This window comes from Gymnoscopelus braueri (assembly GCF_963280865.1).
Source record: "Gymnoscopelus braueri genome assembly, chromosome: 11".
Lineage (NCBI taxonomy): Eukaryota > Metazoa > Chordata > Actinopteri > Myctophiformes > Myctophidae > Gymnoscopelus > Gymnoscopelus braueri.
Window position 1 is genome coordinate 10,223,818 of NC_137613.1, and position 26,514 is coordinate 10,250,331.

At 40.1% G+C, this 26,514-nt stretch overlaps 1 protein-coding gene across 1 annotated transcript in view; it reads right to left on the reverse strand.

Annotated features, from left to right (window-relative positions):
* Positions 1-11,994: 11,994 nt before the first annotated feature.
* The window catches only part of ccn4a (cellular communication network factor 4a), an 18,959-nt gene continuing 4,439 nt past the window's right edge, over positions 11,995-26,514 (reverse strand). The window contains exons 2-6 of the mRNA XM_080442964.1: positions 17,499-17,808; positions 15,170-15,421; positions 14,261-14,454; positions 13,063-13,257; positions 11,995-12,215 (exon numbers count right to left, since the gene is read on the reverse strand). Coding sequence (XP_080299090.1) covers positions 12,111-12,215; positions 13,063-13,257; positions 14,261-14,454; positions 15,170-15,421; positions 17,499-17,784 — 1,032 coding nt within the window. The 5' untranslated portion in view covers positions 17,785-17,808 and the 3' untranslated portion in view covers positions 11,995-12,110. The remainder of the gene's footprint in view (positions 12,216-13,062; positions 13,258-14,260; positions 14,455-15,169; positions 15,422-17,498; positions 17,809-26,514) is intronic.

The window sequence follows — 26,514 nt, forward strand, 5'->3', positions numbered from 1 at the left end:
ATCATTAGTGTTGATTGCAAGCAAACTGGGATCCATTCACTCCAGACTGGATTATTAGATATAAATAGAAGGTGAGAGATGCCAGGGTGGATCACTTCAGAATGGAACCTGTCCCCCCTGCAAACTACAAAAAAATACAAACTGTTTGAATGATATGAAAATGACATATTTTTAGCCTGAATATTTAACATTATTGTTTAAGAATTGGGTTTGTAGACTAAAAATATAGCCTACAACTACCAAAACCAACTCAATCAGTTGTTTTAAAAAAAGTTTCCATATCAAAGACTCCCATCTGACAGCGTGGGATTTGAGTTGTATTCCAGAAGTGTGTGTGTTTTCATTGAGATTGGGTCTTGAACCTGTGACCATCTGCTCACTAAGAAGCCTCTCTACCCATTCAGCTATGGCTGTCTTTTTAGTTAAAGTGGTTCTCAAACCACTTCATGACAAGGACCCCCAAAATTGATATGTATATGTATATGGCCCCTATAAGAAAGATTTATATTTAAAACTTTAAAAAACAAGTGTTCCAAATTTGGCAAGATGCTAGGGACACCTTGACACACGTCAGAACCGGGAATCGAACTTGCAACCTCTCTTTTCAAAGGCAGGCGCCATTACTCAGTGGGCCACTGAGCTTTTGTTTGACACTTCACAAAAAGCCTTCAGTTTTAATCCATTTCACTGTATACCATGTTAGTGTCCCCTACACCAGTAGGGATACTATACTAGTCCTGTGTAGTGGAAGAAATCTGGCATAAAAAAGTGGAAACTATTACTAAAATTGATACGTATTGGCCGCAGACCTCCATCTGAAAAGATAGTGCTGGGGTGGCCATAATAAGGATTTGTTTAAAACGTCAAGATTCTTCAAAATGTTGTTCTGGTATTTGTGGGACTTCAACCCAGGACCTTTGAACATGCAGAGAGCTTCTTTTCACAGTTAGCTTTTTTAATAGAATCACAAAAATGACAGAGGGTGTTTTCCATAAAAAAAGCTAAACTAAATCATTTTCAATGTATATTTTGAAATGTATTTTGTTGCAGTAATTAAGGAAGTGAAGGGACAGTGGGAGTTACAGTGGTTCTTCTTTAATCTGAAGCATGTTTTAAACGCCACAATTAAAAGCACTAAAGAAACATGTGGAAATGTGTGGAGGTGCCATAGGCAAGCGAGTTCTGGCGTGGATACCTAGGCGACCTTGTAAACAAGGCCAAAGCAGGTTCAAGTCCCGCCTAGGCACTGAAGCACATACTCATCGATGTACTCTGTTACCCCTGGTGTACGGGGATGCAGTACAGTGGGGCCGGGGAGCGGTTTAGCTCCCTGGTGTTTCCACACAGTAAAACTAGGTGGTTATGGAAAAAGAAATCACACCTATCTGAACTTTTATGTAACCAAGGTAACAATGACAATTAGGTGAGGTCACTTCCTGAACTGCACTCCTCCCACCTCACTGTCTGCGGCCCTGTCTGCGGCCCTGTCTGCTGACAGCTGAGCTTTTCTCTTGTTTATTCACATTGTGATTTATTGAATATTGCTACCCACTGTTAAATATTCCAGTAGATGGCGCTCATGCACTGTCTTTGGGTTTCCTAGGGTTACATACAGCTTAGTGATGTTGTGTTTGTTACAACCACTGGCACACAACAGTTGTTACATCATGTGTGGAGGTAGTGATAGGAACCTATGTGTGTGGGCCGGGGGGAACAGTTTAGGTGACGGACCATTCATTCACATCATCTGAAGCTACTGAATTAGATGAATAGCATTAGCAGCAGCAGCAGCATACAGGTTAAAGTGGCAAAGCAAACGATTTAATGCTCAAATAACCTGGTGAGTTGGTGAATACAGTGGATTCGTTTTTAGATCGACCGGGATTGTATAATTGTATACTGGGCTGTCTGTAACCTGCAGCTTGGGCTTAAAGCTAACAACAGTCCATGTTAGTCAAATGTAATGATTCATAAACATACTCACTGATCACTATCATGCTCCTTAGAATGTTTAGCTTAGTTTAAGGGTCTGATTTGTTGAAAATAGCTGATCAACAAGCTTGTAGATCAGCTGTTTTCAAATAGCTGATGTATAGGGTTTATAGTGGCTATAGATGATGTTGATGCTATATAAAAATTGTATATTGTGTGATTACAGGTCAATCACTAAACACTGAAGGAGAGCTGTGTTGGTAAAGCCAGGTTATTCATATCTTTTCATTCATTTTCATGCAAGTATGGACATATGGTGTCAACATGGAAAGAAAGCGCTGGTAGTCGGTACACCTGGTTTCTGCTGGGAACAGGGTTCGATTCCCTGCAGCGCTGTGCTTACTGTTTCACCTTTGTCCTGTTGTGTATGTTTACATTACATGTTAGCACTCAATTCATTGATTCATAATACCTGAATGCACTTAAAATACCTTGAATTAGATAGGGTTTTCATTGTGTACATTGCACTGTAAATTATGTCCCACAGAAAGTAATGCTCACTCATGCACTTTGATGTCATTATTGAATGCACGTCATCCTGGCTTGAAACCTCGACATTTAGGAACATTGTTTCGTATTTTATTTATCATGTACTTATTTAGACCTATTTGTGTTTGCTATTAGCCTACAGCCTATATTATGTGTGCAGTGTGCTTTTTGCAAACTGAAAAATCAAATGATGAGAACAGAAGTAGCTATTGCATGCAAGCAATCAAACTCATCTTTGTCACATATTTGGGATCCATACTCCCCCTTCTTAGAAATGCTAGTTTTAACATTTCAGTATTCGGATACATAATTGCTTGTAGCAGGATTTTACATGAAGCTGAGTTAGAATTGCATCCATTCCCTTCCTTTTTCTCAAAATGTCTCTCCTTTTCCCACCACCCTTCTTATAGTCCAATGTTCCCCAGCTTTAGCTCACAGAGGAGCAGTTGTGTCTAGTTTAGAGACACCCAGACACACTCCTGTAGTCGGGTCTTGATCCTGTGACCTTCTGCTCACCAGACAGTCACTCTGCCCATTCACCTATGGCTGTCTCTTTGATCACAGTGGTTCTCAAACATTTTCATGTGAAGGTGATATGTATTTGCCCGTGGACCCCCATATGAAAAGTAGTGCCAGACAGATTTATATAAGGTTTATATTTAAAACTTTTTAGAATTTTTTTCAAGGAACCTTATTTTTTGTTGTTAATCAAAGCAGAATGAAGACTGTAAGAAGACTGTAGCACAGAGAGGCAGCAAATAGCTCAGCCTGTTAAGAGGCTGTCTACATGAACCAGAGGATGCGGGTTCAAACCCCACTCTACTCTTTAACCTGAGGCTTTCCTTTGCAGGCTGACTTCCAGGAGAACAAGTTAAAACCAGCACAGAAAGCAGTGTGAAGTGCGCTGGACCAGTGGCGCAGCGGACTATTCCGCAGGATACCTTGCCGGTGGTTGCTCCACCGCTCGGTTCAAATCCCGTGTCGGGTCCTGAAAAATAACCCATCGATGCGTAAGCAGTGGGGGCGAGGTGGGCCGTGTCCTCCTCGTTGTTTCCAGATAATAAAGTGGTGGGGTTATAGCGAAAGAATACACAGCAAGCTGAAATATTATAGTAGGATTAGAGAGAGGAATGGGTGGGGTTAGATAAAGGAAGAGGTGGAGCTAGAGAGAGGAAGGGGTGGAGTTAGAGAGAGGAAGAGGTGGGATTAAATAAAGGAAGGGGCGGGGTTAGATAAATGAAGAGGCGGAGTTAGATAAAGGAAGAGAGCTACAGAGAGGAAAGGGTGGAGAGAGAAACAACAAATTATAATAGATGATCTAACAACTATTATAATAAATGATATCTATTACATAACAATATATTGTTGTCATCTATATTATAGTAGTAGATATCATAATAAATGATATAGATATCATAATAAATGATATCTATTACTAGATTACTACAATATATTGTAGATATCATATATTGTCCATGTGATCTATAGATATATGATAAATATCATCTGATATAATAGATATTTCATCTATTATAATTTGTTTCTCTCTCCACCCTTTCCTCTCTGTAGCTATCTTCCTTTATCTAACCCCTCCCCTTCCTCTCTCTAACTCCGCCCCTTCCTGTATTTAACCCCACCTCTTCCTCTCGCTAACTCCCCCCCTTCCTCTCTCTAGCTCCACCTTTTCCTTTATCTAACCCCACCCATTCCTCTCTCTAATCCTACTATAATATTTCAGCTTGCTGTGTATTCTTTCGCTATAACCCCACCACTTTATTATCTGGAAACAACGAGGAGGACACGGCCCCCCTCGCCCCCACTGCTTACGCATCGATGGGTTATTTTTCAGGACCCGACACGGGATTTGAACCGAGCGGTGGAGCATCCACCGGCAAGGTATCCTGCGGGATAGTCCGCTGCGCCACTGGTCCAGCGCACTTCACACAGCTTTCTGTGCTGCTTTTAACTTGTTCTCCTGGAAGTCAGCCTGCAAAGGAAAGCCTCAGGTTAAAGAGTAGAGTGGGGTTTGAACCCGCATCCTCTGGTTCATGTAGACAGCGTCTTAACAGGCTGAGCTATTTGCTATCTCTCTGCACCACAGTCTTCTTACAGTCTTTATTCTGCTTTGATTAACAACAAAAAAGAAGGTTCCTTGACAATTCTTCTATTTTTTTTTAAATATAAATCTGTCTGGCACTACATCTTTTCATATGGGGGTCCACGGCCAAATACATATCACTTTGGGGGTCCTTCACATGAAAATGTTTGAGAACCACTATGATCAAAGAGGCAGCCATAGGTGAATGGGCACAGTGACTGTCTGGTGAGCAGAAGGTCACAGGTTCAAGACTACGGCAGTGTGTCTGGGTGTCTCTCAACTGCTCCTCTGCTTCATGTAAAATCCTGCTGCAAGCAATTATGTATCCGATTATTTTCAAAAAGCACTGAAATGTTAAAACTAGAGTTTCTAAGAAGGGGGAGTATGTGACACAGATGAGTTTGATTGCTTGCATGCAATAGCTACTTCTGTTGATGCACATTTCACATCATTTCATTTTTCAGCTTGCAAAAAGCACACTGCACACATTATACTATGTAGGCTAATAGCCTACATATGTTTCTAAATGAAATGAAATAATTGTACATGATAAATAAATAAAAAATATATAATAAAGAAAGCATGCACACCCAGATCCAAGTGATCAAATGCACAGCAACATCCTATGCCTATGCTTGAACCACAATTAAATTAAAACATGCAGTCAGCATGTGGTGAATATTCTGGTGTTGCTCAGTATGCAACCATCTTTCACATGAACAGCTTTGCATAAAAAGTGCATTCAGGTATTATGAATCAATGAATTGAGTGCTAACATTAAATGTAAACATGAAACAGTAAGCACAGCGCTGCAGGGAATCGAACCCTGTTCCCAGCCGAAACCAGGTGTACCAACTACCAGCGCTTTTTTTGCCATGTTGACACCATATTGCATACTTGCATGAAAATGAATGAAAAGATATGAATAACCATGTTTATGAATCATTACAATTGTCTAAGATGGGCTGTTGTTAGCTTTAAGCCCAAGCTGCAGGTTACAGACAGCCCAGTACACAATTATACAATCCCAGGTCGATCTAAAAACGAATGTGGCGAATGTGGATTTAGTGGCGTTTCTGTGGAAAATAAAAGGCACTTTACCTGGATGATGATGCTGCTGCTGCTGCTGATGATGCTGCTGCTGCTGCTAATGCTAATGCTAATGCTGTGACCACTGCAGCATAATAATAACCGTCCGTTTTAGTTTTCAACAAACCGTTGTACCCATTCTTCAAGGCCTCCGTGTAATTATGTGTTTAATAACTCTATTAATGTGTTTGATAACTCTATTAATGTGTATACAGACTAGAGTATATGTCCTTTCAGTAGCTTCAGATGCTGTGAATGAATGGTCCGTCACCTAAACTGTTCCCCCCGGCCCACACACATAGGTTCCTATCACTACCTCCACACATGATGTAACAACTGTTGTGTGCCAGTGGTTGGAAAGTACTCACATTTCTTACTTGAGTAAAAGTATCAGACTTGACTTCGTTGTAACAAACACAACATCACTGAGCCAGAAAACCCAAAGACAGTGTGTGAGCGCCATCTACTGCATTCCAATATTTAACAGTGGGTAGCAATATTCAATAAATCACAATGTGAATAAACAAGCTTAGTTATAGAAAAGCTCAGCGCTCAGCAGTCAGCAGACAGGGCAGCAGCACAGACATCAAACAGTGAGGTGGGAGGAGTACAGTGAGGTGGGAGGAGTGCAGTTCAGGAAGTGACCTCACCTAATTGTCATTGTTACCTTGGTTACATAAAAGTTCAGATAGGTGTGATTTCTTTTGCCATAACCACCTAGTTTTACTGTGTGGAAACACCGGGGAACTAAACCGCTCCCCGGCCCCACTGTACTGCATCCCTGTACACCAGGGGTATTTCTGTTGAATTGAGTGACATTCAGCTGTTTGTTCACTGTAGCTTCATCAGTGGGATTAAAACACCTGGTCAAATGCTGCCATCTAGAGGCCAACCTGTCAACCTTAGACTAGTTATAAGACCTATAGGCCCGCTGATCTACAGGCTCAAACCTTAGAGTTATAAGACCTATAGGTCCGCTGCTCTACTGGCTCACAACCATAGAGTTATAAGACCTATAGGCCCGCTGCTCTACTGGCTCACAACCATAGAGTTATTAGACCTATAGGCCCGCTGATCTATCACTGGAGGAGACAGTGCAGTTCAGGAAGTGACCTTACCTAATTGTCATTGTTACCTTGGTTACATAAAAGTTCAGATAGGTGTGATTTCTTTTGCCATAACCACCTAGTTTTACGGTGTGGAAACACCGGGGAGCTAAACCGCTCCCCGGCCCCACTGTACTGCATCCCCGTACACCAGGGGTAACAGAGTACATCAATGAGTATGTGCTTCAGTGCCTAGGCGGGACTTGAACCTGCTTTGGCCTTGTTCACAAGGTCGCCTAGGTATCCACGCCAGAACTCGCTTGCCTATGGCACCTCCACACATTTACACATGTCTCTTTGGTGCTTTTAGGTGTGGTTTCTGGATGTTAGTGTTTAAAACATGCTTCAGATTAAAGAAGCAGGAAGACTTGAACAGAGTATAACAAACAACGATGCAAACAAACTCTCAAAATATGCAGTTAAAATTATTTTGTTTCCGTATCATTGTTTTGCTGTTGCTTGATGGTTTATGGAAACAATCCTATGGCTTTTTTGTGATGAATCTATTACATCTATTTTGCTGTTCTAGCAGTCATCACAATAGCTCACTGTGAAAAGATGCTAACTGCGTGAGCAAAAGGTCCTGGGTTCAAGTCCCATGAATAGCAGATCAACATTTTGAAGAATCTTGACGTTTTAAACAAATCCTTATTATGGCCACCCCAGCACAATCTTTTCAGATGGAGGTCTGCGGTCAATACGTATCAATTTTAGTAATGTTTTTACTTTTAATGCCAGATTTCTTCCACTACACAGGACTAGTATAGTATCCCTACTGGTGTAAGGGACAATAACATGGTGAAATGTATTGAAAGTGAGGGCTTTTAATAAACATTAAACAAAAGCTCAGTGGCTCATTGGCCCTGACAATGTGTCCCCAACATCTTGCCAAATTTTTAAAAAGTTTTAAATATAAATCTTTCTTATGGGGGGTCCTGGCACTACATCTTTTCACATGGGCGTCCACATCCATATATCAATTTGGTCATGAAGATGTTTGAGAACCACTGTGACTACAGAGACAGTCATAGCTGAATGGGTAAAGTGGCTCTCTAGCGAGCAGATGGTCACAGGTTCAAGACCCAATCCCAGTAGTATGTTTGGGTGTCACTTCCTCTGAGAAGGTGTGGGGAAAGGGACTATAGTGCAAAAAGTCATCCGTGTGCAGCTTGTGGAAAAGTGGAGATATTTCATTAAACACACATTTTCTGGCAGAACTTTCAAATGGATTTGAAACTAGAGGACAATATCTGACTCCAAGTCTTAGGAATTAATTATTGGGTGAGTACAGACGCAGTTTAGGGCACTTATACAATTTGGGGGTCCTTGACATGAAAATGTTTGAGAACCACTGGTACAGTGTACTGGAATGAGTACACTACAGTATACTCAGTCTTTAACCCATTAAGACCTGGAACGCATCTGTGTCACTTTAGATTTCTTTGGCTATTCAAAAATAGCAGATATACAAGCTCATAGCGTGGCGCTATGAGCTTGTAGATCTGCTATTTTTGAAAAATCTTTTTTTTTTAAATGATTTCCCCCCCCCCAAAACTGTTAGAATTTTTTTTTTTTAAAGAATCGCCTCAGGTCTTGTCCTGAAAATTAAATCATGGCTCCATCTCAACACTAACTGGTCACAGTTAAATCCCTACCCTGGATAGCCTTGTCCTATAGACCACCAAAGTCTGACGTCATTTACACATCCTTTGTTTGTCTACCTGGTTCGCAGTTTTCCACCCCCGTTCTGAATCCCATAGACGTATTTAATATCGCGTCAAATAAGAACTGTGTTCTAAAAATAAACAAATGACCCCGGCGGTTTGACTCTTATGGATATGAAGCATCAACTGACGGTGAGAAAACGCTAATGTTACTTCCGCCGAATTAGTTACATTTTCGCCAGAAACAGACTGTATCAAATATAAGTGACTGACTATCATAAACGATACAGAACCTCCTCCCTGACAATAACGCCGGGACAGTGTGTTTATTTTTGGACCACAATTCTTATATGAGACGATTCTAAGATGACCCAATGTTATTCTCCGTAGAGAAATTACTTCCGCAAACCTGGGGATGAACGAATGACGTCAGGACTTCGGTGTTCTATTATGTATTGTTTCTAACATTATATATAAGGATTTCATTTTCTGCTTTTTATGGGTGTTTGTACAGTTTTTTAGCGTGTTGTTCTATGTCTCAAAGTGAACCACAATGGAAACAAGCTTTGGCTTTTTTGTGTATAATCCACGTTGGCGTTTTTTTTTAATGGTGACATTGTTGTGATTTTTTAAATTGCCAATAAAACTATGTATTCTATTCTTGTGCATCTCTATTAGACAGGCGGCAGGCCACTTAACCACAAAAACCCTAGCATCTCTATTGTGGGCCTGTCGTAATAGGCGAAAATAGCAGATCTACAAGCTTGTAAAACAGCTATGTTCCTGCTGTTCCTATGCACGCAGCATGCGATTTCCGTGAATTTTCACACGCACATTCCCACTAGGCCGAGGAAGAAATGCCACCCTTTTCACATTGGCCTGTTATAGCGCCACCAGCAGGTCTAATTTAGCAAAACACATTTTTGGAACAAAATGCCTCAAATCATGAATGCAGTGTCTGATTGCCGTGAAAGACCTAAGAATAAATGGCACCCTTTTCACATTGGCCTATTATAGCGCCACCAGGAGGCCAGAATAACGTACCTGACCTGGCGGAGACCTGTGCTCCGAGGAGCACAGGTTTTTTTACTCTGTTTTCACAAAGTCATTGTTTCGAATATTTCTCTTTATTTTAATCTAGTCCAGGTTTGACCAGACTTGGTACAGGTACGGGTAAAAAAAGTCAAGGATGCAGTTTTACATCTCGAGGCACCATATCTTTTAATGTATCTTTTAATACACAAAAGCATTGTAATTGTACATTTAAGCAATGTTCTGCTTACCCACGGAGCATTCATTTTCATATGAAAAAAACAACAAAACAAAAACATTTATTGGTAAATATTCGTCCACTGTCTGTCAAAGTTCTGAGATTTTTTAACAACATTATTTCAGTCTTCTGCCGTTAACTGGTATAATAATAGTCATATACATTTTCCCATCTCACTAATTACAAAATGAAAACAACCAAGGTCATTTCACACTGTTGACAAGAACTGGGTTTTGTACAACCAGTTTAGTGCGCATGCATGCATGGACATTTAAGTGTAAACAGTGAAATTGGTCTATATTAACTCTCAACGCACTTTAAATATTCTTCAAAACAAACCATGCTTTATGAATCCATTCCGGAAACACACATATGTACAGTATGTCATATTTACAAATTTTTCCAATATGAAAAAATTCATAAGATTTATCCCTTATACTGAAAATCATATATTACAATATATTGCAGAATAATGACTCTTTAACAAACAAAGAAAAACAAATGTGGAAAGCAGAAGACAACAAATATATATATATCATAATTTCTCCAACAGATTGCAGGTATTAGGACCATGATTTAACCTGATCTCCCAATTTTGGGTATATCATTTTAGACAACAAAATAAAGATGAAAAGAAAATTCAAAACAATAAAATATATATATTTTAAACGTTTTTTTTTAAAGAAAGAAAATGCCCTTTTAAAGAAATATCCACTACCTTTCAAAATGTTAGAAAATTCCCCAAAATAGCGGAAATACTAGATCTACTTATAGATCGGCTATTTTCGCTATTCGTCGTAACGTTTATAGGGCTGAAAGGTGATACACATATATATATATATATATATATATATATATATATATATATATATATGTATATGTATATGTATATGTATATGTATATGTATATATATGTATATGTATATGTATATGTATATGTATATATATATATATATATATATATATATATATAAATATATATATATATATATATATATATATATATATATATATATATTTAAAGTGTTAAATAGCTCTATATTTTGATAGTACTCATTGCTATAGAGTGTTTGTTCAGTAACAGGAGTCTCCATGTCCCTCCAGCTCTTTAGTAAACAGAAAATACATTTTCAGGTCAGGAGACCAATTTTATCCAATCAGGATAGAGAACTCAGTCAGGATACAGATTAAACAAGTGAAATTGGAAGTGATGACACAAAGAAATGAGCAGATACAACATTGGAACTGGAACGCAATAAACATGAAGCTGATAAATGGGTACTCTCTTCTGATTGGCTGAAATCGGCAACCCACCTGAAAATGCATTTTCTGTTTACTAAAGAGCCGGAGAGACAGGGAGACTCCTGTTACTGAACAAACACTATATAGCAATGAGTAGCCTACTATCAGAATATAGAGCTTAAAGGGATAGTTAACTTTTTTTCTATCAATTAGTCACCCCATGGAGACTTGAATTCATGGATATGTTTTGTTTTTTGTCGCATTCCTGTAAGCCAATAATTTCATGACCAGCCGACCGGTAGGCAGCGGTTCCGGTAGGAGACACAAAAGAGACTCTTTGTGTCTCCTACCGGAACTGCTGCCGGTCATCAAATTATTGGGATTTTTTTCCCCCCACGAATTCAAGTCTCCATGGGGTGACTAATCGATAGGGAAAAAAAAAACTTTTTGGGGGTGAACTATCCCTTTAATGCTGCGTTCATACTGGCAGCTACAAAGACACAGTCTACCATTCATTTTCAATGGAAGCCAGCGACATGAAGACACAAAGATACATCCCACCTTTGTAGCTGCTTCCAAAGATACAACAGCTACAAAGCTACGAGTAAGTTGAGCTGGTTTCAACTGCAGATACAAAGATACAAAGCAACAGATATACAGTATGCTGTGTAGCTTTGTTGTTTCTTTGTATATTTTGTATTAAACCAGTGTGAACGCAGCATTAACCTTTTAACCCATTAAGACCGGGAACGCATCTGTGTCACTTTAGCTTTCTTTGGCTATTCAAAAATAGCAGATCTACAAGCTCTTAGCGTGGCACTATGAGCTTGTAGATCTGCTGTATTTTGAATATATATTCATTTTTAACTCAAATCTTTGCTTCTGGGGGTCCTTGGAACAAAATATGTTGAGATGTATTTTGGGATATGTATTTGAGTTACAAATGTTCGCTTTAAAAAGCATATACATTCAAAGATTTGCTCAAATTTTTCACACACAAAAATAGCAGATCTACAGGCTCGTAGCGCGGCACTCGGTGCCGCGCTATGAGCTTGTAGATCTGCTATTTTTGAATAGTATTAGTAATAGTATTTGATAATGGTTAACGAGGTTAAAACAGATGCTCGACAAATAACCCTTTATTTTTACCACTAAACGTATCAGTTCATGACTTCGGGGTAGCCGTAGTAGTTCTCCAGGTCGTGGAAGATGTCGTTGGGGTTCTTACAGCTGAGGTTGCAGAAGCAGGCCTGGATCCACATGACCTGAGGAGAGGAGAGGAGAGGAGAGGAGAGGAGAGGGGAGGGGAGGGGAGGAGAAAAAAAAGAGGGAAAAATAATTACGATTAAAGGTGTGGATTTATGGGACAACAGCATTGAAGAAATGAGGATTTTTTGGTTTTTGATGGTATTTGCTCTTCCTTTTAGAATGTTCTTTATTCCTCAATGTTATTTGATTGACAAATAATAGGAGCAAGAAGGGATAGGGCTTGATGCGCTTTAAACTTCTGCCTTTGAAATTGAAATGCCTTTTGATTTCTTTAACCATTCATCCACAACAGAAAAATACAAAAGACACTAGCATGGAGCCCTGAGGGACTCCGCTCAACCATATGGGGTTTAAGTGGGTTAAACTGTTTCCGAAATAAACAATCAAATCAAACCAAAACCAAAGGGCTCATTCAAAACAGCCCTAAAAACCCATCTTTCTGGAGGCCGAAAGAGGAGCTAGTACCAGTTTCCCTGTAGACAGACGACCCCCCCCCCCTCCTCTTTTTGTACATATTTTGTATTTCCTCATGCTTTTTTTGTATATAATTTTTTATTTTTCCATGCTCCCCCCCCCCCTTTCTTTTTGTACATATATTTTTAAATGCTTTTTTTGTACATAGTGGTACTTTTTCTGTATTATCTGTATTTTCATGTTGATTTTTGAACTGTTTGGTTGCTACTATATATGTCTATGAAATTAACTCAAGGACCCCAACGGAAACAAGTCCGCAAGGACTTTTTTGGCCGGACCTTTTAGACAAAAGCATTATAAATGTAACTGTGTTGTTTTACATTCTTTTGCCTAATAAAAATTTCAATCAATCAATCAAAAGTAACATACCTGCCAGGTGAAGCCGGAGCCGTTTGGACACAGGAAGTCCACGTCGATGGTCTTGGACTTGTAGGGGATGCAGCAGCGCTCGTCGGTGCACACGCCGCAGTACTTGGGCCGGTACGGCTTTTTGCTCACGCAGCCCGAGATGGTGAAGTTGAAGGCCAGGTCCTCCCTGTACACATTCAGGCACTTCTTCCCCGGCTTCATTTAGTTGGGAGAGAGAGGGAAAATAAATGGCAATTCAATTGACTGTGACTCGGTTAGCATTACGGCGTTGTTGCTGTGGGACTACTGTAACATCATCCACTCTGTTGTCATTTCGTTGTTGTCGGGTAGAAACCTCCTATCTCCATATTCTAAATCTGTGTGACCGGCCCACCACAACCGGCGTGCAGATACTCTACCGGCCGGCTCCGTCGAGGCACATACAAACGCACATGCTCTTAATAATACCACCACTTTTACTGAAAAGCATCCTTCCATGTTCTGGAGCCAGAGAGGCCACCCAGCCCAAACATTACCGTAAAACGGGGACAAAAAGAATTGGCCCGCACAACCCGTAAATGACCGTATGATTATAAGTAGATCTAGTATTTCCGCTATTTTGGGGAATTTTCTAACATTTTGAAAGGTAGTGGATGATTTATGATCCTAAAACGGGGGATTTTTTTAAAATCATTTGCGGACCACCATGGTCGGCCCACCGGTATGCCAGATGCCCAGTCCACCCCCTGGCCCTACTTGATCAGACAACAGCGTCAAAAGCATCAAAAGTAGCAGATCCACAATAAAATGTTTTTTTTTAAAATAATAATAATATTTAAGAAAGGAACTGTTTTCCAGCCAACAGCAACGCTATACGGTATCGTCTATGTTGGGTGGAAACCTCATAGTGGCCCTCATTTATCAACGGAGCGTAAAAAACAGCTTATATTTTTCCATAAATGTGGCCGTACACCAACGTCGAAGTCACATTTATCAAAGGATCCTATACAGCCAATCCTAGCGTGCATTTGGTCGGAGCCTTGATAAATGTCACGGCTGAAACCGAGCGTCATTTAAATAACACACCCTTAAATATTCTTGAAACGCCCCGATTTTACGACATGAAGAACCAGAATACGACCAACCAAAGCATGAAAAGCACACACACACACAGTTTAAATATGCAGATAGGAGGTACCTATCGTAGGTGCCTACGTACCTTGATGTGTTTGGTGATGTCGACCTCACAGGGCCGCAGGTTGCAGAGGCGGGACTCCTTGACCAGCTCACACTGCTCGTTGGCGTTGGAGATCCTCAGCGAGAGGCCCCGCCCACAGGTCTTGGAGCAGGGGCTCCACGGGGTTGTCTGGGTAATGCAGTTCTTATGCCAGCTGACCGTCTCTGCCGGGGCCACTGGAGGGCGCGACGCACACGCACACACACACACACACACACACACGCACACACGCACGAACAAACAAACAGAGAGAGTAGAACCCATAAGAACAGTTGTTCTCAAACTTTCTCATGTCAAGGATCAAAAATATTTTGTTCAAGGGACCCCCAGAAGCAAAGTTTTGAGTTACAAATGTTCGCTTTAAAAATATATATACTCAAAGTTTTGGGACAAGAAAGACGATAGCCGGGGTGACGAATAAAGTACAAATTGCTGGGTTTAGATAGAAACCTTAATGTCCAAAAATATGATGATGAAGAAGGACATTCATTTATTTAAAAAGTTGAAATAAGGAGATAGGAAGTTTCTGCCTGACATGCTGTGTTGAGTGTTGGTTGGGAGGCAGGGAGAAACGATACATAGAGCACACCAGTGTTTCAAACACAGGCAAAAACTTCACCAAAAACTTTATAGGTCGCGAGTAAATATCACATTTTTGTTAACTTTTCCTCATTTATTTACAAAAAAGGGTTTCAAGCTGAAAATATAATGGCAAAGGTTTTAAATATACACTAAGAATGTGACTGTGTACACTCAGTAACTTTGTTATTTTATGTTTTGTCTCTTAAATGTAACAGTTTAAACCTGCAATCCTGGACTTGAATAAAACCCCCAAAATATAACTGATCTACAAGCATCATAACACAAGGCGTGGTGAAGCTTGCTTCTTACCCTCGGCGTGACGCAGGGACGTCTTGCGCCCCCTCTTGGGCTCGTCGCAGATCCACTGCTCGCAGCACTGGCCCTTGACCTTGACCCTCCGTGGCGTTTGGCACCACACGCGGGGGGGCTGGGACTCGGTGCACAGCGCCACGCAGCCGATGGCGCCGTTCACGCACACACACTGGTACTTGCAGCTGGGCGTGAAGCTCTGCCCGTTGCGGTAGATCACGCCGTCGTGCTCGCAGCCCGTGCCCGACATGTCTGGCATGAAAGGAATGGCAAAGCAAATCACAATCACAAGTTTAGGCCTGTCACAGTTATTACATAATCGCTTAAAGGGGAAGACCACCCATTTTCAATATTTAACTATGTCATTAATATAGCATAAAGGAGTTGTGTGGAAATAAGAAAAATTTTAAATGTTAAAAATTTTAAATGTTAAACCCAAATTGATTTTGGGTTTAACATTGCAAATTACACCGTGATGACTCATCATGGTGTAATTTGCAATGTTAAACCCAAAATCAATTTGGGTTTAACATTTAAAATTTTTAACATTTAAAATTTTTCTTATTTCCACACAACTCCTTTATGCTATATTAATGACATAGTTAAATATTGAAAATGGGTGGTCTTCCCCTTTAATCGTGACTCTTTTTTTTTTGGATAATCGTGATTATTTTTGTCATAATCGTTTCCATGTTGAAAATGTTTCATATATTTAACATTTAAAAAAATAGTGGAAACAGCAGATCGACAAGCTTACAACACATCTTGTAGATCATCTATTTCAGCAATTTTTTAAAATACATTTTGAAAGTGTATACAATTATTAGATATGGCCATAGTACATTATATATTTTTTGTCAATTGTCATTATTTACGAAGCTTAAAAAGCCAAACATGTTCCAAAGTTCAATGCCAAAAACACAATTAAATAATTGTTTCATATAATATATGAAACAATGATTTAATTGTGTTTTTGGCATTTATGTTCAAACATTTTCAAAAATAGCAGAAATAGCAGATCAAAGAAATCTAAAATGACACAGATGCGTTCCCGGCTTGAATGGGTTAAGCAAAACAAGACAGATTTTCTATCAATAACACAATTCATGGAGCCTTGAATTCATTGAGTTTTTGTCGTATTCCTAAGCCAATAATTTGATGACCAGTGAAAGAGACTCAATGGAGTCTCCTTCTGACCAGCCACCCGGGCGTCAAACTATTGCCGCAGGAATGCGATAAAATCTCCATGAATCCAAGGCTTCGTGGGCTGTGTAATTGATAGAAAATAAGTAATTATTTGGGTGAACTAGTCCTTTAAACTCATCAAAACAAGGCTTTTCCAGCCCCTCCACATAAAGAATGTGTTGGGAGGGATTTTTACATTTACACACGTCCTCCTCACTACAGAACGAAAGCCAGTGTTGCCAGATGTACGATAATCATTGCATTTGTACCATCATGTTACCCTCTGTACGTACAATGTATGATCAATAATACCAAAAATGCCTAAATGTGCGATACTTTTGCCATATCACAAAAAAAGCGTGTGAAAGTTTGTCTGCTTCCACGCAGCATGTGTGATGCGTTTTTGTCTCAAACAAGGTTGTTTCTTACAATATATAAGCATTTCTTTGTGAAAATTCATTATTTACACCTGTGATATATCTTTTTTGGCTGTGTACGATAGTTTTCTTTCAAACACGATAATGTTAAGCCTCCGTTACTATAATTTAACATTTCCCATCTGGCAACACTGACGACAGGATTCACGTTAAACATCGGTGAGGTTCCCCTTTGGCAGTGGTGGAAAAAGTACTCAAATTATAAATATTTACGTAAAAGTACAAATACTGCAATATGGAAATACCAGTAAAAGTCCAGAATTCAAAATTTACTTGAGTAAAAGTACAAAAGTATTGGCATCAAAATGTACTTAAAGTACCAAAAGTAAAAGTACACAAATATTTGAAAATAGCAGATCTACAAGCTCACAACACGTCGCATCGCGATGCGTTATGAGACGTGGTTAATGTATGTTTCATAAAATCATAATTTATATCTAAAATGTACTAATAACTGACGTTTTCAAATAATTGTAGCGTAATTGTAGAGTAAAAGTACAACATTTGCCTCTGAGATGTAGTGGAGTAGAAGTAAAAAATAGAAAATCGGGAACTACTCAAGTAAAGTAAAAATATGTCAAAATTGTAAGTAAACGTTGTAAGTAAACGTACTTAGTTACTTTCCACCACTGCCCTTTGGAGTTCCTATACGGGTTTCACTTTAGATGGGGTTGTGGTCGGTTTGAGTCCGGGTGAGTGACACTTACATGCACACACTCCTGTTTCGTACCTAGGCTTGTCCGAGCTGTAGTCGCAGTACAGTCCCTTGTGGTAGTCGCAGGTGTCCGCCTCGTTGCACGTCTGGCCCACCTGGCGGGCACAGGCCTTGCAGCAGTCGCAGCCGTCCATGAGCAGGCTGACCCCCGGCGGGCATTTGGGGGGCGCCTTGGGACACTCGCACGGCCACCGGCAGACCTGCGTCCGGTTCCACGGGTCCAGGTCCACGGAGTTCACTTCGGTGACGACTACGGCTACGGCCGCGGCTGGCGGCATGGCAGGGGAATTCTGGGAGTAGGCCTGAGAGGAGAGGAGAGAGAACATTTGATTTAAGATTCTAGAGATACGTAAGAGGGTTTATTTATCACTCACTCAAACAGGTAAATAGTAAGCCCTGCCAATTTGATTTGATTTGATTTGATTAGACGTTATACAGGAAAAACACATGTCGTGCAACTTATTTCCATTGTGGTCCTTGGTCTGAGACAAACACCATTGCAACAAAATACATACAGGCAGACAGTACAGCAATAAATAGTACAATCAATAGCTACACTACCTACAGCATAAATACATAGAATCACATTGCTAACATATTAAGTGACCTTACTATTCTGCAACATTTTCTAAAAGCCATGCTTTGACCCTTACCCCCCCCCCCCCCCCAATGCTTGCTTTAAATGTAATTTCTTAATAGCCAAAGAAATCTGAAAATGACACAGATGCGTTCCCAGATTGAATGGATTAAGAGAGGCGTTGTGCCGAGGCAATAATCTTAATACCCTATAAATCATAATCCCTTTCATAATCAAACCCTACATTAACTTAACAGCAACTTGCAATGGGCCTGGTCTTCAAGATACTCAAGGGACCATGCAGTGCCCCATGTACCTGTCTGACTACTTCAAAAGAGTGAGGGAGCTCCTCTGATCTCATTCCCCCTAGATTCGGCACAAACATGGGGATGAATTCATTCTACCATTATGCCACCAAAACGTGGAATGCCAAACCAAGCAAACAAAATATATTTTTCTATTACATTTTTTCCGAAACATCTGGAAAAATCGTGAAAATGGCTAAAATGACATGTCCTAAAATAGTGACGCCAGTGTTAAAGTGATTAACTCTGTTGCTGTTAGTCGTTGACCTTGACATCCTTTATTTCAGTGGTTTTCAACCTTTTTCATGCCAAGGACCCCTAAATTGATATACATTTGGCCACGGACCTCCATCTGAAAATGCTTTGTGCCGCCCCCCAAGGACCACTGGTGCTCCCCGGAGCACTGGTTGAGAACCACTGCTTTATTTGAACACCAGAGTAGAGGACAACTGTAGAAAGACCAAGTTGCTAAACTGTTGGATTCAATGTGCATTTTCAGACATCTAACCAAATAATCAAGACCACTGATTTGGACAGCATGCCCAGCATACCCCGTATCATAGTCTATTAATAATAATAAAAATGTCTAGTCTCATATCGCTACATAATGTACTGGCAGCATGCAGCATCATCATCATGTTTTAATATCCCAATAAAACGTTTTCCTGCTAACATTTGCTGCTCCATATAAACTAGCCTCTTACAACTTGTGCCTCTGCATCTACTCCAAGAAGAGGAGAACAGTTCCAGCCAGTGTTGCCATGTCTGCTTATTATAAGTGACTTTTGTTGTATCTCCTTAAGTAGGTTAGTACGTCTAACATTTACTACATACAACAATAAAGACAGTGAGCGTCGTTCTGGATGCAACGTGAATGTTTATTCACTGCAGGTCTGTTACATACTGAGATGCCTTGGCTTGCATCTCCCTCTAGTGATTATACAGATTAGCACCACAGGTGTCAGTAATGGTAATCACAATATATGGCAACTTTGAGCTTGTTTTTCTGTAGAGTCGCTTGTAAATACTGGTAGTTGTGGGTTGCGTTTTTTTTGGCTTGTTTCTAAAGTACTGTATAGTTTCTTATTTGGCCTCGTTTCCTAAATGTTGTTTAAACCAGTGGTTTTAATGTGGACCCCCCCCAAATTAATGTCATTGTCCGCGTACCCCAATCTGAAAGTATTTTGTGCCAGGGACCCATGTACTTGTGTTGTTAAAATGTTTAAAAAATATTTCAAATGTTTTACTTTTTCTCAAGATTTAAAAAACAAAATAGCAGATCTACAAGCTCACAACGTGTCGCATCACGACGCATTGTGAGCTTGTAGATCGGGTATTTTCAAACAGCCAATACATAGGTTTAAAGTGCTCATGTGGCCTATAGTCGCTTCTTTTGGGCTTGTTTTCATAGACCTGGTTAGCTTATTTCTCTCGACAAAATCTGGCAACACTGAGGAGAAGGAGTTCCAGCGCTTCAGAACAGATGTGCACAGATGTGTGGGTGAACACATCTGTTGGTTTTGGACGTTCGCTGCACACTGCACCGGTCCCGGGCCGACTGAGAGAGAACTGGCCTCATCTCTTATAGTTCTGAAATGTGTATTTAACACATTAAGACCGGGAAAGAATCTGTGTAACCACTTTAACCATTATTTTATACTTTGGCTTTTAAAAAATAGCAGATATACAATCTCATGCCACGCGACGAGCTTGTAGATCTGCTATTTTTAGAAAAATCATGACCGTGTCCAAATCTTTGAATATATATATATTTTAAAGCGAACATTTGTAACTCAAATCTTTGCTTCTGAGGATTCTACAAATGTCTAAATCCTAACAGTTAAAAAAAAAAGGATGTTGCTATTTAATATAATTGGTTCTCAAACGTTTTCATGTCAAGGAACCCCAAAATGATATGTACGCTATTTGGCCGTGGACCCCCATCTCAATATATGTTTTTCCAGGGACCCCCAGAAGCAATAATTGGAGTTAAAAATGTTCGCTTTAAAGATATACAGTATATATATATTCAAAGATTTTCACACATTTTCACGATTTTTCCAAAAAATTGCATAATGCGCCACTCTGTGCCGCGCTATGAGCTTGTAGATCTGCTATTTTTTAACAGCCAAAGTATAAAATAATGGTTTAAGTGGTTACAGTTACAGATGCGTTCCCGGTCTTAATGGCTTAAGACAACAAACACTAAAGCTCTGTGGAATCCAAATTAAATAGCTTGTTTCGGACGGGAACACAGAGTGCCTGAGAAAAGAATACAAGACGGTCTTTAGTGGTCTTTTCATTGTTAAGTGTTTGAGAGAGAGAGGCTGAGCTCTGATGGTCTGAGCGTGAGAAACGTTCACACTGTGATATATTAACACTGTATAAGACCAGAGCAAAGCCTGAGGGCCAACAGAATACTCAGGATGAGGTGAGAATGTTTCATTAAATGAATTAGATCAGCCGTTCCCAAATATCTTCTGGATCAGGGCCCACTTGAAAATCTTGAAGGCGTTCCCAGCCCACCCATCTGACAGCCCACCCATCTGACAGCCCACCCATCTGGGTGGGCTTACGTGTGTTTTCATGATCAATCAATCGATTGTGTTTCCGGCTTGGAACTAAACACAGTTCCTATTCCAATTCCTATTCTACTCAGTTCCACTTATTCCTATTCTACTCAGTTCCACTTATTCCTATTCTACTCAGTTCCACTTATTCCTATTCTACTCAGTTCCACACATGGAACTAACACAGTTCCCATTCCTGAGTTCATATATATCTGTATCACAATGGTTCAAGGTTTTAAAGAAACAAAATACCATGATATTTCTTTATATTAATGTTATGTTTTCATTCTAATCTTATAGTATGTAGCCTATAGAGTACAGAAGTCCTGACGTCACTCGTTCATCCCCTGGTTCGTAAAGTAATTTCTCTATGGAGAATAACATTGGGTCATCATAGAATCGTCTCATATAAGAATTGTGTTCCAAAAATAAACAAACTGTCTCGGCGATATTGTCAGGGAGGAGGTTCTGTATCGTTTATGATAGTCAGTCACATATATTTGATACAGTCTGTTTCTGGCGAAAATTTTACTAATTCTGCGGAAGTAACATTATCGTTTTCTCACCGTCAGTTGATGCTTCATATCCATAAGAGTCAAACCGCCGGGGTCATTTGTTTATTTTTGGAACACAGTTATTATTTGACGCGATATTAAATACGTCTATGGGGATTCAGAATGGGGGTGGAAAACCGCGAACCAGGTAGACAAACCTAGGATGTGTAAATTACGTCAGACTTCGGTGCTCTATATACAATCTAAATATACATGAGTTTTATGTATTTATTTTTGAATGCCCACATGCATGGCAGTGTGTTGTAGTTGGTCTTGTCTGTCTGTCTGTCTGTCTGTCTGTCTGTCTGTCTGTCTGTCTGTCTGTCTGCCTGCCTGCCTGTCTGTCTGTCTGTGATCAAACATAACTCAACAATAGAATAATTGGTGGGAATTCCCAGTAGGCTGCCCCCCCCCCCCCCCCCCCCGAAGAGTTAATTAACTTTGTAATGTCAAGTTCAAAATAAGCCACTGTGTCATAATCAGGGGTGCATGCATGGCGAGGAGTAGAATAAGAGATGTTGTTGTGGGCAGCAGCAACTTTGCATTTCACCCTGAGAGGGCATTAAAAATGTACAAATGCATTACAAATCAAAGCACAAAAAGCTAAGGAGGGTAAATCAGCACACACTTCAACAGCAAGATCTGTTTTTTTTACATTCTTACTTTTTGTGTTTTCTCTGTAAATGAACGCCCTGCTTGATCATACTACAGCGTCACACAAAAGCATCAAAAGTACAGATCTTGCAATCTCGAAACGTGGTGGGAAGCGACGCTTTTTGAGCTTGTAGATCTGCTATTTTTTTATTTGAATCCCGAAAAAAAATAAAAGGACAGTAGAAGGAAAGCACAGCAGAAGTACAGTTGGATTTAGGTCAGTTTCCCTCAGAATAATGGAGGGTTTAAGTGGTTATAGTACTAATAGGATGTGATCAAAACCTCCTTATACATGTATAACGCCCTGCGGTCTCCTGCATGGGAACGCCAACATCTTAACCACTAGCCTAAAGGGGAATCCCTCCTGGGCCGGGGGAGATATTAGGCTTCTGGTCATCAGGCACTGAGCCAATACTGCCCCCCCCCCACACACACACACACACACACACACACACACACACACACACACACACACACACACACACACACACACACACACACACACACACACACACACACACACACACACACACACACACACACACACACACACACAGTCTACTCTGCTACAAGTAAAAGGCCTGTGTTCAAAATCTTACTTGAGCAAAAGTACAAAAGTATTGGCATCAAAATGTACTTAAAGTACTAAAAGTAATAAAATGTTTGAAAATAGCAGATCTACAAGCTCACAGCACGTCGCGTTGTGAGCTTGTAGAGCGGCTATTTTCAAATAGCCTATGTATAAAATAAGGCTGAAGTGGTTAATGTATGTTTTATAATATAATAATGTATATCTGCAAAGTAACTAGTTCATGTTTTCAAATAATTCTAGTGGAGTAAAAGTACAATATTTGTCTCTGAAATGTAGTGGAGTAGAATTAAAAGTATTGAAAATTGGAGTAAAAGTACCTCAAAATTTTACTCAAGTACAGTACTTGAGTAAATGTACACACACGCACAAGCACTTACTGTACACACACACACACACAATCCATTATTATTGTGTAGAAAACACGACTAATCATGTTAAGTGTGGCGATTAGGCTACGCTGTGTCATTTCCCAGAAGTCTGTTCTCTTTATAGCTTATAGGGGGGGTGGGGGGGTGGGGGTAATAAAATGAAATGATGGTCATATTAAGGAGCGCTGCATGAAGCTAATGCAGACCGATGACTTTTAATAATCACTAAACCCATGTGGCCGTCTCACTCACTGAGTCTATCCTCACCACACTTGATTGATTTAAGCCCTTGGCTATCAGACATAAGGATAATTATGTGACAATAACTTGCAGTTATTTTACACTTTGGCTATTTTTGAAAAATCGTGAAAATGTGTGCAAATCTTTGAATATGTATTGTTTAAAGCGAACATTTTTAACTCTATTCTTTGCTTCTGGGGGTCCCTGGAACAAAACATTTTGAGATGGTGGTCCGCGGCCAAATATATATCATTTTGGGGGCCCTTCACATGAAAAGGTTTGAGAACCACTGATATAGAAACATACGTTTTTTCAGAATGCTGTTGGGATTTAGAAGACATCTGTAGAATCGGCTTCAGGTCTTAATGGGTTAATAATAGGTGGAGTTTTTTGAAGAAGGCCGATGCACACCTCAAAGGTTGGTGACAGGTGCGTAAGACAGAAAGTGCATATATTCAGAAGGGGGTCTCTGATGGTGATATCAAAGAAAAGGACTTGCAAAAAAGGTTTAGCTCTTTAAAGATCAATTTTTTTTGGCAAGTTCCTGACAGTGTGCAGGTCCTTTTCTTTGATATCACCACCAGAGATCCCCTTCTGAATAATAGGGGGAGAAAAAACTACCTGGGTGTAATTTAATTATGCTGTAGATGATGCTACATCAAGTAAGAACCCCTGATGTGAACGTTTGTTTGTTTGATTAATTGATTGGATACTTCATTAGTCAGAAATGTAAACAGCACATGGCACAGTCAGACATTAAGGCTAAAAGGATAACACAAAAAAGGCCCTGGGGACTTGTTTCCATTGTGGTCCTATGAATTCAATTAATCAACATAGCATAAATATTTTACACAATAATACATGTCATCAGCAAATACAAAACACTATATTGTATGTACAAAGGAGAAAGAGGAAACACAGTGGCAGTGAATAACACCTCCTTTCTATGGGAATTTACATTGACCTCCCCTTGTGGTTCATCCTGATAGATGTTTTTACAGGCCAGTTTTAAATGAAACCAGTGATTCACATGCTTTAATGGATGGTGTCAGGGCATTCCACAGTTTGGTGGCAGAGCAGTAAAATGAGAACTTTCCCATGTTTGTTCTAAATCTGGGTGCTACCAGATCATATGTACTTCATCATATGAAGTACATTATGATCACATCATATGAAGTGTGTCGCCTGCCAAAAGTAGCCAGAGCTTGTAGATCTGCCATTTTTCGCACACAAACACGCACACACACACACACACACACACACACACACACACACACACACACACACACACACACACACACACACACACACACACACACACACACACACACACACACACACACACACACTTGTAGATCTGCTATTTTCAAACGATTTTTTATGCATTTGAAAACCTGGGAAATGGGACATTCTGCATAATGAGTTCTTTCTACTTTTGGTACTTTTTTTATTATCGATTAGTCACCCCATGGAGACTTGAATTCATGGATATTTTCTTGTTTTTGTCGCATTCCTAAGACAATAATATGATGACCAGCGGACCGGTAGGCAGCGGTTCCGGTAGGAGATACAAAGGAGTCTCTTTGTGTCTCCTACCGGAACCACTGCCGGTCATCAAATTATTGTCTTAGGAATGAGAGACAAAACCAAAAAATATCCATGAATTCAAGTCTCCATGGGGTGAATAATCGAAAGAAAAAGGTCATTTTGAGGGTGAACTATCCCTTTAAGTACATTTTGATACCAACACTTTTGTAATTTCAAGTACATTTTGAATTCCAGACTTTTAATTGTAACAGGGGTATTTCTGCATTGATGCTTTTACTTAAGTACAACATTTTAGTACTTTTTCCCACCACTGCTGAATATACAAAACCTGTCACACAGACATGCGAACTTGCGAAGGGTTTCAACATCTAATTTTAACCTAGAAACCTGAGCCATACAGTATCTATGGCTGCTTGGTGGTCGCTGACTGATTGACCGATGACAGAGTGATGAAATGGATCCACAATAATGCATCACTCTTAGGCTACATTCTTTCTGTTAACGCTGTCGTTCTCACACTTCTTCATGTCAGCAGATCTACAAGCCCACCGCACATCACATGATGTGAGCTTGTAGATCTGCTATTTTCAAAAGCAATGAATATAGGAATCAAGTGGTTACAATTATTTTTGATGAATAATAACTAATTTGACTGGGGACCCCCTGGATCCCCCTCTAGGACCCCTGGGGGTCCTCGAACCTCACTATGAGAACCACTGTGTTAAGGGACCCCCAATTGCCAAAATGAATGAAGGGAGAAAGTTGTTGCAGGAAACAGAAGCTCACATGAATGTAGAGGAATGTTAACATTATATCATGTTGCACATCAAGGCTCTCATATGACCAGTTCCCTAAAATAGCCACAAGGTGGCGGTAAAGTCACACGGACGGTGGAAAGTTGAGACCAAAGCGTGCAGGCAGCGCACACACACACGCACGCACATGCACACGCAGTCACGCACGCACACGCACGCGCGCGCACACACACACACACACACACACACACACACACACACACACACACACACACACGCACATGCACACGAACACACACACACACACACACACACACACACACACACACACACACACACACACACACACACACACACACACAGTTCCACAGGCAGCACGTGTCACAACAATATTTAGACTTATAATCAACGTGCGCTTCACAATGAATGATATATTCAATGCAACTAATATTTCCCATCATATTGCTGCTGTTTTAAGTCAGTAGAGAATTGTTGCCAAAAGTGGGTGAAAAAATCTCTTCAGGACCTTCAATGGAAAGCAGCCCTAGATAGATGGCTTATTATCTGGGAAAACTGGCCGAAAAAGACTCGTTTGCTGCATAAAAATTAAGGAAAACTCCTTTAAACAGACTTAAGAAAATATAATGTCTTTATTTTAAATGCTCATATTGTGCTCTGTGCTCATAGTGAGGGTGGATTAAAAAAAAAATCAAACGTTTCGGTCCTGGGACCTTCGTCTTAATATAGGCGGCAGTAAAATAGGCTTATTATCCTCATCCTTTTATAGCATCCTTTTGTATACATCTGTGCCACCAAGACTTGTTTTTTGCAGACTGTCTGTAAAG